Source organism: Dipteris shenzhenensis, chromosome 18 (assembly GCF_047967505.1).
Source record: "Dipteris shenzhenensis isolate YYH24624 ecotype China chromosome 18, Dip_SZ_1.0, whole genome shotgun sequence".
NCBI classification, from domain to species: Eukaryota; Viridiplantae; Streptophyta; class Polypodiopsida; order Gleicheniales; family Dipteridaceae; genus Dipteris; species Dipteris shenzhenensis.
Window position 1 is genome coordinate 24,058,963 of NC_141613.1, and position 13,762 is coordinate 24,072,724.

The window sequence follows — 13,762 nt, forward strand, 5'->3', positions numbered from 1 at the left end:
CATACATCCATGCATGAACCACAAATACACGCACATACACAAGATCATAATCATAATAAACCCTCATCACAATAAAAACTATTGAGATGTATGCACATAGAAATGATTCATGTAAAAGCTTTCTCATTAAAATCCAAACCAAACTTAGCCTAGCTTTGAAATTTGAACTCTCATGAGTCGTACTTTAATTTATGATGCTATTTCATTGGCAAATACTTCTTATTATTCATTTCATGGTTTTGTAATACTAAGCCATATTTTACCACACTATTGTGATTGTAACTTTTGTTCTTAGCAAAGGAGACCATCCTTGCTAATCAAGTGATTGACTAAGATAAGCCGTGTACAAAAATATATAATTCTCGAGTAATAAAGCAAAGCCAATGGTCATGATTCGTAATCATGAAAAACTTACATACAATGCAACGAGTGTTAAAATATATGTTTCCATGTTCACTTCTTGCACCTCTACAATATAGTATCTGTTTCTTGTTCAATTCTTTCTCATGTTGCCTACTTGTGCTACTTTACCGAGCATTTCACCATTGTTTTATAAAGCATATATCATCTACTGCCAAAGATGAGACATCTCAACTTAAGTTGCTAAACCAATCAAAAGATTGTTAAATTTTCACTTTCTGTCATATATGCGATGAGTCCTAACAGAAGGGGATGACCATTTTCCGAGCGAAGGAAAAAAAAAGGCCTTCCAACTGTGTAAAAATATGACAAAAACGGATCGAAAGAAAACATAGTTTCACTTAAAAATATGAAAAGTATTATAAGAATGCCTACTTTATACACAAACATTTACATGAATCTTTGAAGATGGTGAATAACATAATAAAATGACTTTTGAACAATCCACATATAGATTAGATTTCTCTATGAAAATTCCTTACAACTTTTAATTAATAGGGATGACATTGAAAATCCTCTCTTAACCTATCTTCATGAAAGGGTTTCTCCAACAAAACCTCATTGAAGCAAGCCATCCAAGGTAGTTTCACCAATGAAACCTCTTTAAAGAAGGTCTTCTAAGGTAGTTTTGCTCACGAAACCACCTTAGAAGCAATTTTAAAAATTACATAACTTTCTCATCCAATGTCCAAATATAATCATTCAACCACTCAAATTAATCGAAAAGTACAATGAGTATATCTATCAAGTTATATTTTATAAAATCTTGCATATACATTCTTAAATCTTACATATGTTTTATGAGAGTAGATATATAAGCCCAAGTTAATACTTATTAATGATTACTTTTACTTCTTTAAAAACATATCCATAAATTTCTTGTTATTTATTCTATAAAAACACTAGAAAGCTCGTCATATTAATATAAAATTTTTAAATAAGTAATTATATATGTATAATATTATACATTAATAACAAGGCTACAAAAAGGATATCTATGAATAACAAATTTTACATTATGTGAAAGTGAATGAGTGACTATGCTGTATATTTTTATGTGATAAGGGATCTAGTTCTAGTGAAAATAAAAGTGTAAAAACCATGTTTCCTAAAAAAATATCTTTTTTTAATCTCTTAAAAAACACGCTCGGATAAACCTGCTCATAGATTTTCTTGTACAAATATATATGTATAATATTATACATTGAGAGTAATTGTGAGGGATGTTTCTTATAGAAATTATTTTTCAATACTCTTTTTAAGTAATAACAAGGCTACAAAAAAGATATCTATGAATAAGAAATTTTACATTATGTGAAAGTGAATGAGTGAGTCCGCTGTATATTTTTATGTGATAAGGGATCTAGTTCTAGTGAAAATAAAAGTGTAAAAACCATGTTTCCTAAAGAAGTATCATTTTTTTAATCTCTTAAAAAACACGCTCGGATAAACCTGCTCATAGATTTTCTCGTACAAATGATGCATCCCTAATAAAACTCACTTCAAGTTTACTTCATATCCAATAAAATATTTATGGTAACACCCAATCACTCTCGAAATGTCTATATGTAACTCCAAACGATGACCTAGTGCTATACTCTCCTCAATCTACATGTTCAATGAGAAACAAGGCATCCTCTTCAAAAATTATTTATCCTAAGGCAATCCCAAAGATACACAAGGGTATCATCCATGCTTGCAGGTTTAGCAAATTATGATCTAAAGACATGCATATATATAGATGAATCCAAGAGCATGCCCAAACTCATCTTTCGAACACACAATATTGAAAACCACGAACTCCATCATGCAAAGCAAGGACTAGCTACTATGCATCCCCATGAATGTCATCAATGCCCAATGGTGGTTGTAGACCATACTATACATATGCTCTCATGCATATCCACAAACCCACACATAATTGAGCATCCATTGATACAAAGGTCTTCATATTGAGTTTTTGTTAGCACTCTGGAGATCAGCCGTGACAAACGCTAGCATTGATAGAGAAGGCTAATCAAAAAGTCCATATTCTCTTCATTCAACCTACACCTGGTTGTGACGACGAAATGATTTCATTTTATGAACAAGCAATTCAGTAAAAAATGCTTAGACAAGCTACTTCACTTAAGATAGAAAAAACTTGTCGCAATATAGCAAGCCGCACCACTTAAGAATTTATAGTTGTCCGTGGTTCTCCTATGTAAACATAATGAGGGATATAAATGCAACACATTCTCGAGAGGATACAACAGAAGCCTTTAAAAAACTAGAGTTGCAAGAGGCTTCGTATCCCATGTGAAGAATCTTCTCAAACTGCCTCCTCCATGTTCTCTCCCAAATAACTTTACAAACCGTACTGCTGCATCGCCCGTACACGGATTGGAAGACCATACAAGCGAATAAATCCAGCAGCATCAGCTTGGTTATAAATGCCACTGCCTTCTTCGAAGGAAGAAATATCTTCACGATAAAGGCTAAATGGGCTCTTCCTACTAGCCACATTTACTGAGCCTTTGAATAGCTTTAAGGTCACACTGCCACTTGATGTGGCAGAAACTTTGTCCATAAAAGCATCTAGGGATTCCCGAAGTGGGTCAAACCATCTGCCTGCATAGACAAGTTCAGCATACTTGAGAGCGAGAGTATCTTTAAGTTGCATGGTTTCCCTGTCCAAAGTTAAAGACTCCAGCTCACGGATGGCCGAAGTGAGAATGGTTCCACCAGGAGTTTCATATACCCCCCGACTTTTCATGCCCACCAACCTGTTTTCAACCATATCAACACGTCCAACCCCATGCCGCCCTCCAATCTCATTCAATGCAGCGAGAAGATTTGCAGGAGACAAATTTTCACCATTCAGAGAAATAGGTATGCCAGCTTCAATACCGATTTCCACATACCTGTCAATAGACAAATAACCAAAGAAAATTCTCAAAGTCAAGAAACAACAAAGGCATCCTCACTTACATTCAATACAGCTAGAAACACAAGGGAAGAAATATGCATTTTTGCAATTAAAACTAAAAGCTCTCCCTAAGACTGCACCAACTTTCAGTCAAACACAGACTGTCTATTCATACCATTATTTAGAAGTGACATGTGGACTTCATAGGATGTAATGCACCACCAAACTATCAGACGTAATAGTCTGAAGAGCTCAGATATTCCCTCTGCAAGTGCTGGCTGATGCAGGTATTAGTCAGTGCAGGATTGGCCGCGATCCTTTTTTAACAGCTCTAAGGCTCAATAATTTGGAAAGAGATGATCATCCTGAGGAAAAAGACCACTGCCTGTACACTTCTAGATTATAGTCAGAATGTTTTATATATGGTGATTAACCATAATAGGATTCACAGGGTTAACATGACCAGCTTCTGTTGATTTATCGAGCAAATTCACACCGGAATTGACAGTTCAAAGCAGGCTAAGCTCTTTGGCTAGCACACATATATCTAGATGAATCCAGGAGCATGCCCAAACTCATCCTCTTAAAACACAACAGTGTAGTTTCAATCTCATGAAAGTCACTCATAAGATTGAAACTCTATCACGCATAGCAGGGACTAGCTACTATGACATCCCCAATGACATCATCAGCACCCAACAGTGGGTGTAGACCATAGTATAAACGGATGCTCTCACACATACAAACTTCAATAGTTTTCAAAAGAAACCTGTTTGACTTGTAAGAATCAATCTTACTATAATATTGCATTCAATTTTCAATGATTTCATATCTTCCATGATTAAGGAGGAGCGAAGTGGAATGAACCTTTTAGAGGAGGCATGCAGGGGCCATGATTTCTATGTTGAATATTGAAGTGAAAATGTGAGGCCTATATCTTTTTATTCAAAACAATGTAGATTTGAGGCCTAGGATAGTGGATATGGCTCAAAGACATGAAGAAATATTCGATCCTTAAAACATGGAAAAAATTTGTCATATTTTCCTTCATTGGGAATTATGAGCATCCAAAGTGGGCATATAATTTCCACTATTTGATGGACAGAAAGGCCTGTCCCTAGATGGGACAATTAAAATACCTATTGGGGTCATTCCACTGCTAATCTTGGATGATAACTGACACCCTGGTCTATTTCGAAAGGTCTGCAAAGGCAAGGATAGGACTATTACACTCATGCAGGTACTATTACACTCATGCAGGCAGAATTGGACTAATATAATCACACACAACCACTGCAAAAAAAAAAAGCCATTGGTGACAATCGTGCGCTAAACTCTATCCATATATCACAGTAAGTGCTTCAACAGCTGTACACTACAGTGCAGAGATCCCTTGAATCTCAAGGTCATGCTGAGCTGGATAGACACAGTCTCCAAGGCCATGCTGAAGTGTCACTACAAAAGACAATACCTCTGTGAAGGGGCCGCTAGATCTGGTGAGTGCTGGGTCATCGTCAAAGTATGAATAATGAGAATCTCCCAGTAAAGATGGCCGTGCCATTTAGCACAATAATGTGTTAGCTATACTTAGCAGCCAAAATAATGTGGCTAATGACACTTGGCCTGAAAGAGTGCATTTCGGCTCCACCGCTCTTATCCGAAAAGGGCTAGGAAGATTATTATTTGTTCGTTGGTGGCCCATTAAAGTGTTCTCTTATCTCGAATGCTCTTTTGCAAGCCTGAGAGCATCCCAATATGCTAAAATTGATCTTTTCCTTCAAAGAGATTGATCAAACTTTGAAAGGCAGGAATACCTTACACTGTCGTAGAATGGTGAAGTGTGCATAGGCTCAGGAGTCCAATCTGCACCTAACTTTCATTAAATTAGATTTTACAGAATCTTCACCAAAGAAAGATTTAAGCTTTCCTCCAGAGATAAGAGGAATTACTTGTATGTACCTTGTAATGCATTTCCTCCAAAGACACAGAGGGAAGAAGCTTCTCAAGGCCAGTCCATCAGGGCGCCTATGTGAAGCCTAAGTTCGAGGTCAAGGAAGTACTTGGTTAACCCCTGAATCTCTTGACATTAACAAGACTGTCCTAATGCTATCTATCTGAGGGAAGGCGAAGACACCTGACCTAATTCCAAGGAAAATTCAGGGGAAAGGCACTTGTGAATGGAATATCTGCATAGATCATGGGCAAAGAGGAAACAAAAACCAAAGTCACCCAAGGTAAAGAATCTGATAGCCCGGTGTCAGTTTAATCTTACAGCTGAAGCCTGAGAGTAGACCATACCAACTCACACTAGTGAGGCAAAACACAGGGTGACCACTTTCTAACAGCTTGTTCAACTGACGCTTTTAGCAGCAGTGTTTTTGCCTGCACATAGCTCAGAGTTTGGTCTTCAGAAGCTGGATGAATGAACACACTGCTTCTGCCTCCTCTTATAATGATAAAATCAAGCATTAGATCTGCACACGTCCAGTAAGAACAGATCTCGAGGCCTGCTGACTGCAAAATGAATAAAATGACAGAATGGACAAAAGATTCGGGTATCTGGCTTATAGCAGATCAATGAAAAGATTGGATCTCTTCAAAACGAAGACTTCATATTGAAATAAAAGTTGTGCTGGATGCTGCAACGGAAGCTGAATATGTCCATTGAATCATTAAGAAATGACATCAATCATATTACATATCTTTGTATTAAACTCACTCTGGCTGGGTTGGTGCTTCCTCTGGATCCACTGTCATCACATACATATCCTTCCTGGGCTCATTTGCTGGATCCTCCAGAATATCCCCCTGGAATAACATAAGCTTGCTTGCATCAAACAGTGGCAAGACAAGAAAGAAAGGGAGTAGTATTAGAGAGGAAGGAAAAGGAACGGAGGGGGAGAGGGGAGGGGGTGGAAGTCGTTGGATCAATTAATAGCATGCTCATCAAAACCAGAATTACCTCATGACTGATATGCCACAGGTTACGATCTCTGCTGTATATAGATTTCTTTGTGACTGGGACAGGTACATTATGCTTCTTTGCATATTCAATGGCGTCTTCACGGCCTTTGATGTCCCATTCCCTCCATGGAGCAACCACATTAAGACTTGGATTGAGTGCGAAAAAGGTCAACTCAAACCGTACCTGTCAATATTACACGGCAAAAAGTAGACATTATTAGCCAAGTACTGATTGTTCAAAAAAATCTTAAAACAAGCACTTCAAATCTGGAAACCATTTGACAAATTGAGCCTCAAAATCCACCTGGTCATTGCCCTTGCCAGTGCACCCATGAGAAACAGCATCTGCACCAACTTCCCTTGCAATATCTACCATTGTCTGTGAAAACAAATCATCCCTTGCTGATTTTACATACAAAGAGCCATGATCATGTGACAGACATTTCTTCTGAAGCCATTGAATTAACCACTAAAGCCAGTGGATTGAGAACAGGACATAGCATCTTGCCCTAGTTCACACTAAGGCTTGCAAGTTGCAATAACGCACAATAAATCATTGAAATTTGGGAAAACACCTTCCATCATTGCCAGACACACACCCTCTGACCACAATGTTTCAAAAGTTCTGTAGAAGCAGTGCTTATTGCAAACAAATATTCTCATTTCTGACTTGTATACCTCTTTTTATTGAAGCAAGGGAAACCTAACTCAAATTGCATAAACATATAGCAAAGTATGGTGCTCCGCTTGCAAATCTATGTGTCTGGCACAAGAACCTTGAATAAATTAGGGATCCATATCATAGAAAGATAAGCATATTGTTATGCTCTCTGATGTCAGCTCCCTCCTCAAACGTTCATTCTGTATCACACCCCTCAGATGAAGTTCTTAACCAAAGCTTTCTAATCAAAAATATCACTTACTTAAATTAAAGCAAGTTTACAGGAAAGCGGGTCATTATTGTATCCTTTTTGAAGAGTCAGCTCCCTCCTCAAACCTTCATTCTGGATCACACTCATCAGATGAGAGTTTTTAACCAAAACTTTCTAATCAAAATTATCACTTACTTAAATTAATGCAAGTTTACAGGAAAGCGGGTCATTATTGTATCCTTTCTGATAAAAAAATCCAGTGAAATCATGTTAAACGTTTTGCCCTCTAAATATGCCACGTAAACCTCCCCCTAAAGAATGCAATGCAATCTAGCAGGGACAGTTGCAAAAAGTCTAAACTATATTCTTCACAACCTTCCTGATAAACCACGGAAGTATACCATGATTATCACTATCTTTGAGCTTTTATTAGACTCTTGTTGAGGTGTATTCCCATAACAAATTCTTATAGAAGACTCTCTTCGGTTGAGTTTAATACTACTCTAAGTTTTCTTAGAAGATAATTGGACTAAATAATGATGGAGAAGTACTATTACACACATTACACATGAATTTTTATTTTTTTGGGTGAAATCAATGTAATTTTATTTTACAAGAGGCAATTTCCAAAGAGGAACTCACAATTGTTATATTACATGATTTTGTTAATTTTTTGGGTGAAATCGATGTAATTTTATATTACAAGAGGCAAATCCCAAAGAGGAACTCGCAATTACAGCATCAGAAGATCTCAATATAGGACAAGTAAACATTGGAATCTATCTGTTGAATACACTAGATAATTGTAGAAAGATTGCCTGAGCGACACCCGGAAGAGTAGGGAATCTTGGAAAAAGTAGAATCTCAAAAAAATATATGATTTCTGTCTTGCCATGCAGCTTCCCAAAGCAAGCATTAGAAAATCGAGCTCAGTGACACTGCCGTAGGAAAAGGACAAAATCACAAGTCACAGGGCTGTTAGAATATGAAGCCAAGTTGAATCAGTTTGGTGTGTTCTAGTGTGAGTTCTAGTCTAGTATGTCCTATGGATGCCACGTGTCACATTGGGAGCTATCCCATATGCATAGGTGTTCATATGTGTGTGTGCTCTATATAAGAGTTGTACTTGTCTAGTGTCAAATCAATCAAGTATCAATCTTTGGTCTACATGTGAGTACTTTCATTTTGGTTCATTGCTCTAGTCATTTCATTTCCATTTCATTATGTCTCTCTTTGAGTATCACTTCCTCTCTCCCTAGCCTACCCTCTCTCTCTCTCCATCTCCACCATGTGCCTTCAAGGGCATTGCCAGAAAAGATGAACCAAGGATTCACATGGAGCTCAACATCTATGACAAATAGCGGGAGCAATATGTCTTCGAGCTAGGAGTTTGCCACCATCACCCGCAATAAAAAGACCTGCAACCAAAGAGGAAGTTTGCAGCTCCAAATCTGCCGCAATCTTTTGCGCCACCACTTGGCATTACTATTCCTGGACCAAATCTGATTTGCTCAATCCGAAATCCAAGGTAGAGGCAACAAAACCTTATATAAAGTGGCAATTGAGACATCAGCCAATAGTAGTGGACTAGTGTGTGAACCTTCACGATGTAGAGCAGCAAGAAACATTGAAGCATCTAAGGAATATAATGCCAAAGGGGCCGATAATTCTGCTCTAAACAATACTGCCTGACTGTTAATGGAAAAGATAACAAAATGCCATCATCTATATGAAACACATCACCTACCAATTGAACCCCTTTGGATGAAATGAAATAAGAGCGTTTGGGTTCTTGCAAGGCAAGGGAACAATTAACCAATGCAAACTCTCAACACACCAAGAATTTCCATCAAGAGAGTTGCAGCCATGCCATTTGCGGTGAGAAAGAATTTCTTTCCAATTAGAAGACAAAGGGCATCCCTTAATTTTGCCATCAATATATCCCAAAAGAAAATCCCATTCGGTGGGATGCCAATGCCCAAAAGCATGAGTGGTCAACTGTGAAAGTAAGTAACACATCATAGCAACCCAAGTCTGATCACCCTGCACAAATTCCAGCATCATCTTCCCCTTATGTGCCAAAACATGTATGCGAAAATTCAAAATATTCAGGCCGCCATGCATCTTTGGCGAACAGAGATGCATATAATACTCTTGCAACCATGCTTCTAGCGCCAAAAAGTCTCCATAAGAGTAGACATGAAAGATAAAATATCTTTCTTACCAAACATTATGAAAGGTAAGAAGAACTATATGTAGGCAACCAAGATTGATTCGAATACGACGCGCAGCAAGCCAACTTCTAATATTCCAGCGTCTTTTTAAGTTGTGCAAGCACCCAATCCGTTTGTTGGCCACGAGTGACCATATCCATCCCAAAGAATAACCAAGATGACGAACAATCTGATTGGGCATCACAATTTCCCCTGGCTATGCGATGAGGGATAAAGCCGTATTGGGTAGGATGTAGACTACCATATAGGAAACCTTTAATCTATCAACCACCATTTTGGCAACTACCTAATAAATGACTGGCATGAGGGTAATGGGTCTCAGATTTCAGCACAAGGTAGCTCTAGGTATGGAGAAGCTTGCCCTAGAAGGAATTAGACAGAGACAGAGCATGCATCTAGCCGCATCCAAATGCGGTTTCCTTGGAGCCTGCACACACGAAATAGGCAGGTGGGCCTACTGGACTTTGCATTGGATTTCCTCATAGTACCAAAACTAGATGCAACTCAGCTTGGGATAGTGAGACATTCTGCAGATGCACCACAGGTAAAAGAGTATGAACGACATCTACTTGAGCTAGGGACTGTTCATGATTTGATCATTTATAATGGTTTACAGAGATGGCCATCATCCGGTGGTCTCACTTGTTTCCCACATGGCGGAGGGACAAGCACAATACCTCTTGGGTCCCTTGGCCTTTACCTCACGGATATACGACTTCATTGTGCCCCCTCCCCCACTCGGGGCTGATCACTCGTACCTAGCCTTTTGTATCTCTACCACTATGCCAGCCACAAAGAGGATCCCTCCCGCGCCCACTCGTGTACAGGTTCACTTTGATTGCACCCTGGACCCCATCTATGTGAGCAACTTGGCGAAGGGACTTCCAACCCTACTACTTGGAGATGTTGTAGACCTCGCCCACGCCTCAGACACCCTTTCCACGGTAGTCATGGACGCAGCCATCAGGTCATTCCCCACGACTCGATCTGCACATGCCTCACTAGGGAAGATGCCACAAAATCCTTGGTATGATGATGAGTGCAGAGAGATGAGAGCTCACCTCACACCCAAGTGAGCCCTTGGCCACTTGACATCACCCGAGGCATAGCGGATTTCACGACGACTGACACGTCATAAGCGAAGGGCCTTCCTTATCCATAGAATGGACGAGGTGATCAATTCATTTCGAGGGGGGGATCCCACCATTGGATGGGGGCTTCTATCGGAGGGGAAGCCACCTATACCCATCATAGACCCAGGTGTTTGGCACACTTATGCATGTTCTCTTTATGATGTCCCGATGCATGCACCACCTGATATGTCCACTATGCCCCGGCCTACCACTTGCCACTTGTTCACTGCACAGAATGTGCAAGGCTGCACTCAGTTGGCTTCATAACCGGAGAGCACAGGACCAGAATGTGCAAGGCTGCACTCAGCTGGCTTCACGGCGACTGACACGTTGATAGGACAAAACCTGTATCAAGTTTTTTAGCACTGTATATAGATGTGGGTAGGCATATAGTTGTATACATCTAGGGTAGGTGTGGGCTTTTGGCATTTGTGGATTTTTCTTTCATAAGCATGATGGACTGATGTATAATTTTTTGAGATAATAAAGTATGTTTTGCAGGGACTTCATGGGAAATGATGAAATGCAATGTGGTTGTACCAAACTTCCAGAGCAAGGGTGTCTAGTGTGTGGTCAAGTGAAATGTTTTTGGGGTCATGTAAATCAAGTCATTAAGGGTTTCTTTATTTATTTTTTCTGAGTCAATGTGCATTTGCATGCTACGGGAATTTGACATGTTTTGGTGCCCACGTCAAGGGGCTTTTCATGTGTGTATACAGGGGTGCATGCAAGCTTTAATGTGCATGCTAATGTGTGGGAATTGTGTGACTAAAGGTCCGAAACGTGCATTTAATGTGCCTTGGGGGGATATTTGCATTTTTTAAATGGCAGAGTGGTAAAATGTCACTGATGAGGTGGCAAATTAGGCTGAGGTGGCTGGACTGATTGGGAAGGCATCCTGCTCATGCAAAGGTGGCTATGTGAGAATGAAGGAGGCGCTTCTGGATGGCAAGGTGGCGGCTGGGCGTTGAAGGACAGGACTGTTGCTGAAAGAGGAGGGCCGCGACGACTACAGGAGGGGGATCACGCTGCTGAACAGCGGATCTGAGAGGGCAGAGAGAAGCTTTGGAAGAGAGCGCAGGTCGCTGCAGGCTGTGTGAAGGAGCTCAGAAGCGGGGGGCCAGGATTGCGCAGAGAAGGAAAGAGACCGGGGATCTTTTGATGAGTGCTCCATGAGCAAGAGAGAGGTAGGTATTGGGAGCTTCCGGGAAGGCGACGATACTACACAAGCTGAGGCAATGGTAGATGAGAGCTCCATGAGCAAGGGAGGAGAAGGGGTGTGTTGATCTGAAAAAAATAGCACAGGGCTGATGGGCTGTTAGCTGAGCGGAGAGCTGTAGTACGGAAGAGAAGAGACAGGCTGACGATTAGCTGAGCAGAGAGCTAACGGGTTGATCGACATGAAGTACGAGTCGCTTATCTTGGGCTGTTACCTTTAATCATGCACAAGTGTGCAGGCTGTGTGGGGGAGCTTAGCTGGAACAGAAGACAAATTGGGAGTTGTCGCTGCTGGAAGCGCTCGTGATGTGGCTGCTTACAATTCTGAGTATGACGTACAGTTTGTGTGCAGATGCAATAGTGACTCAACGGAAGTGATTATAGGGACTTCGATCGTTGAGAATTTCATGAGTTTATAGGTGGAGGGGATGACTCGATGGATTAGCATTCTTGGGGGTTCTTTGTGCATGAGGATTTCGTACAAGAAGCATAAGTACGAGCTGTTTATTGTATACAAGCTGCTGGAAGGAGGTGTTGTAGATACACCATGTGTGGTTGATCTGTCGTACAAAGAACGACTGGGTGTATGAATAATTCTTGGTTGACACAGAGCTACAACAAGTCAAAGCCTTCTTTCCCCTTTTTCAAAGAGTCTGTGTGTTCATGTGTGTGTGTTCTAGTTAGATTGTGTGGGAGATTGACTTGTTATTTGTGTGCTCTGGAACCTGGTTCATAAGCTCATCATCTACGAGCCCACATTGCAGCTGATCCCTATGAAGTCTCAGCTATCTGACGTGGTGAAGTACATAATTCCTGGTTGTCTTTCCTTTTTTTTCTTATCAACGTCATAAGCGAAGGGCCTTCCTTGTCCATAGAATGGACGAGGTGATCAGTTCATTTCGAGGAGGGGATCCCACCATTGGATGGGGGCTTCTATCGGAGGGGAAGCCACCTATACCCATCACAGACCCAGGTGTTTGGCACACTTATGCATGTTCTCTTTATGATGTCCCGATGCATGCACCACCTGATATGTCCACTATGCCCCGGCCTACCACTTGCCACTTGTTCACTGCACAGAATGTGCAAGGCTGCACTCAGCTGGCTTCATAACCGAAGAGCACAGGACCATGAGGGACTACGGACTCAGCACTTTGATCATGGACAGGAGGTCTTGGCTCCGGTACTAGCACAAATGTTCAACCACGCCTTATGTCACGGCTTCCCACCCTCATGGAGTACCACCACCATAGTACCGATACAAAAGGCAGGCGACCCCATGGATACTAGCAACTATCGCACTCTTATGATTGACCACACGCTGGCCAAGATCTATGGATCGATACTGGAGAGGGAGATCAACAGTCATACAGAGGCACATGGGCAGCGTGCTCTAGGACACGCAGGCTTCCGAAGACAGCACTCCACTCTAGACCACATCTTCACCTTGAGATTTATCAGTGAGGAGGCGAGGTCGAGACGCCATAAAGTCTACGCTTGTTTTGTAGACTTTCGGAAGGCCTTCGACACTGTCCTGCGATCCCGCATGATCAAGAGACTACAAGATATGCAGATTCCAGATGTTCTGATCTAGGGAGTGGTGAGCCTATACGAGTCCGTTAGAGGGAGAGTTCGTGCCCCAGGAGGCCTATCAGACTGGATTGAGAGCACGATCGGTGAAACCAGCCTCAACAACGTAAAGGGTGGTAGGGATCCACGTAAATACAGCATATACAGTAAATAGACAAGTTAATTTGCAACACACCACAAATCACAAGGGAGCTAGAGCGCTCCTACTCAGAAACTTCAACTAGAAAGCCTCAAGATAAAGCTGTAACACCTGAGGAGTATCTGCCAACTCATCCTCCTCCATCCACTTCGGATGCAATGATGAATAGTTACAAAACTTCACCAAATAGCGTCGTACAACTTTACCTTTTACCTTCCTTTCCCTATGTGCTAGGATCTGCTCGAGTACAAGGATCTCATCCAAGTCTTCCACCTCTGACTGAA

At 41.0% G+C, this 13,762-nt stretch overlaps 1 protein-coding gene across 2 annotated transcripts in view; it reads right to left on the bottom strand.

Moving 5' to 3' along the window:
- Positions 1-2,539: 2,539 nt before the first annotated feature.
- LOC147890982 (argininosuccinate synthase, chloroplastic-like) overlaps positions 2,540-13,762 on the bottom strand; it is a 155,230-nt gene continuing 144,007 nt past the window's right edge. Inside the window, exons 6-9 of one of the 2 annotated variants that reach the window (XM_087389664.1) lie at positions 6,597-6,671; positions 6,291-6,476; positions 6,048-6,151; positions 2,540-3,323 (exon numbers count right to left, since the gene is read on the bottom strand). In XM_087389664.1, the coding sequence (XP_087245790.1) occupies positions 2,768-3,323; positions 6,048-6,151; positions 6,291-6,476; positions 6,597-6,671 (921 nt within the window). In that variant the 3' untranslated portion in view covers positions 2,540-2,767. The remainder of the gene's footprint in view (positions 3,324-6,047; positions 6,152-6,290; positions 6,477-6,596; positions 6,672-13,762) is intronic. The other variant, XM_087389665.1, reaches the window with a different exon arrangement.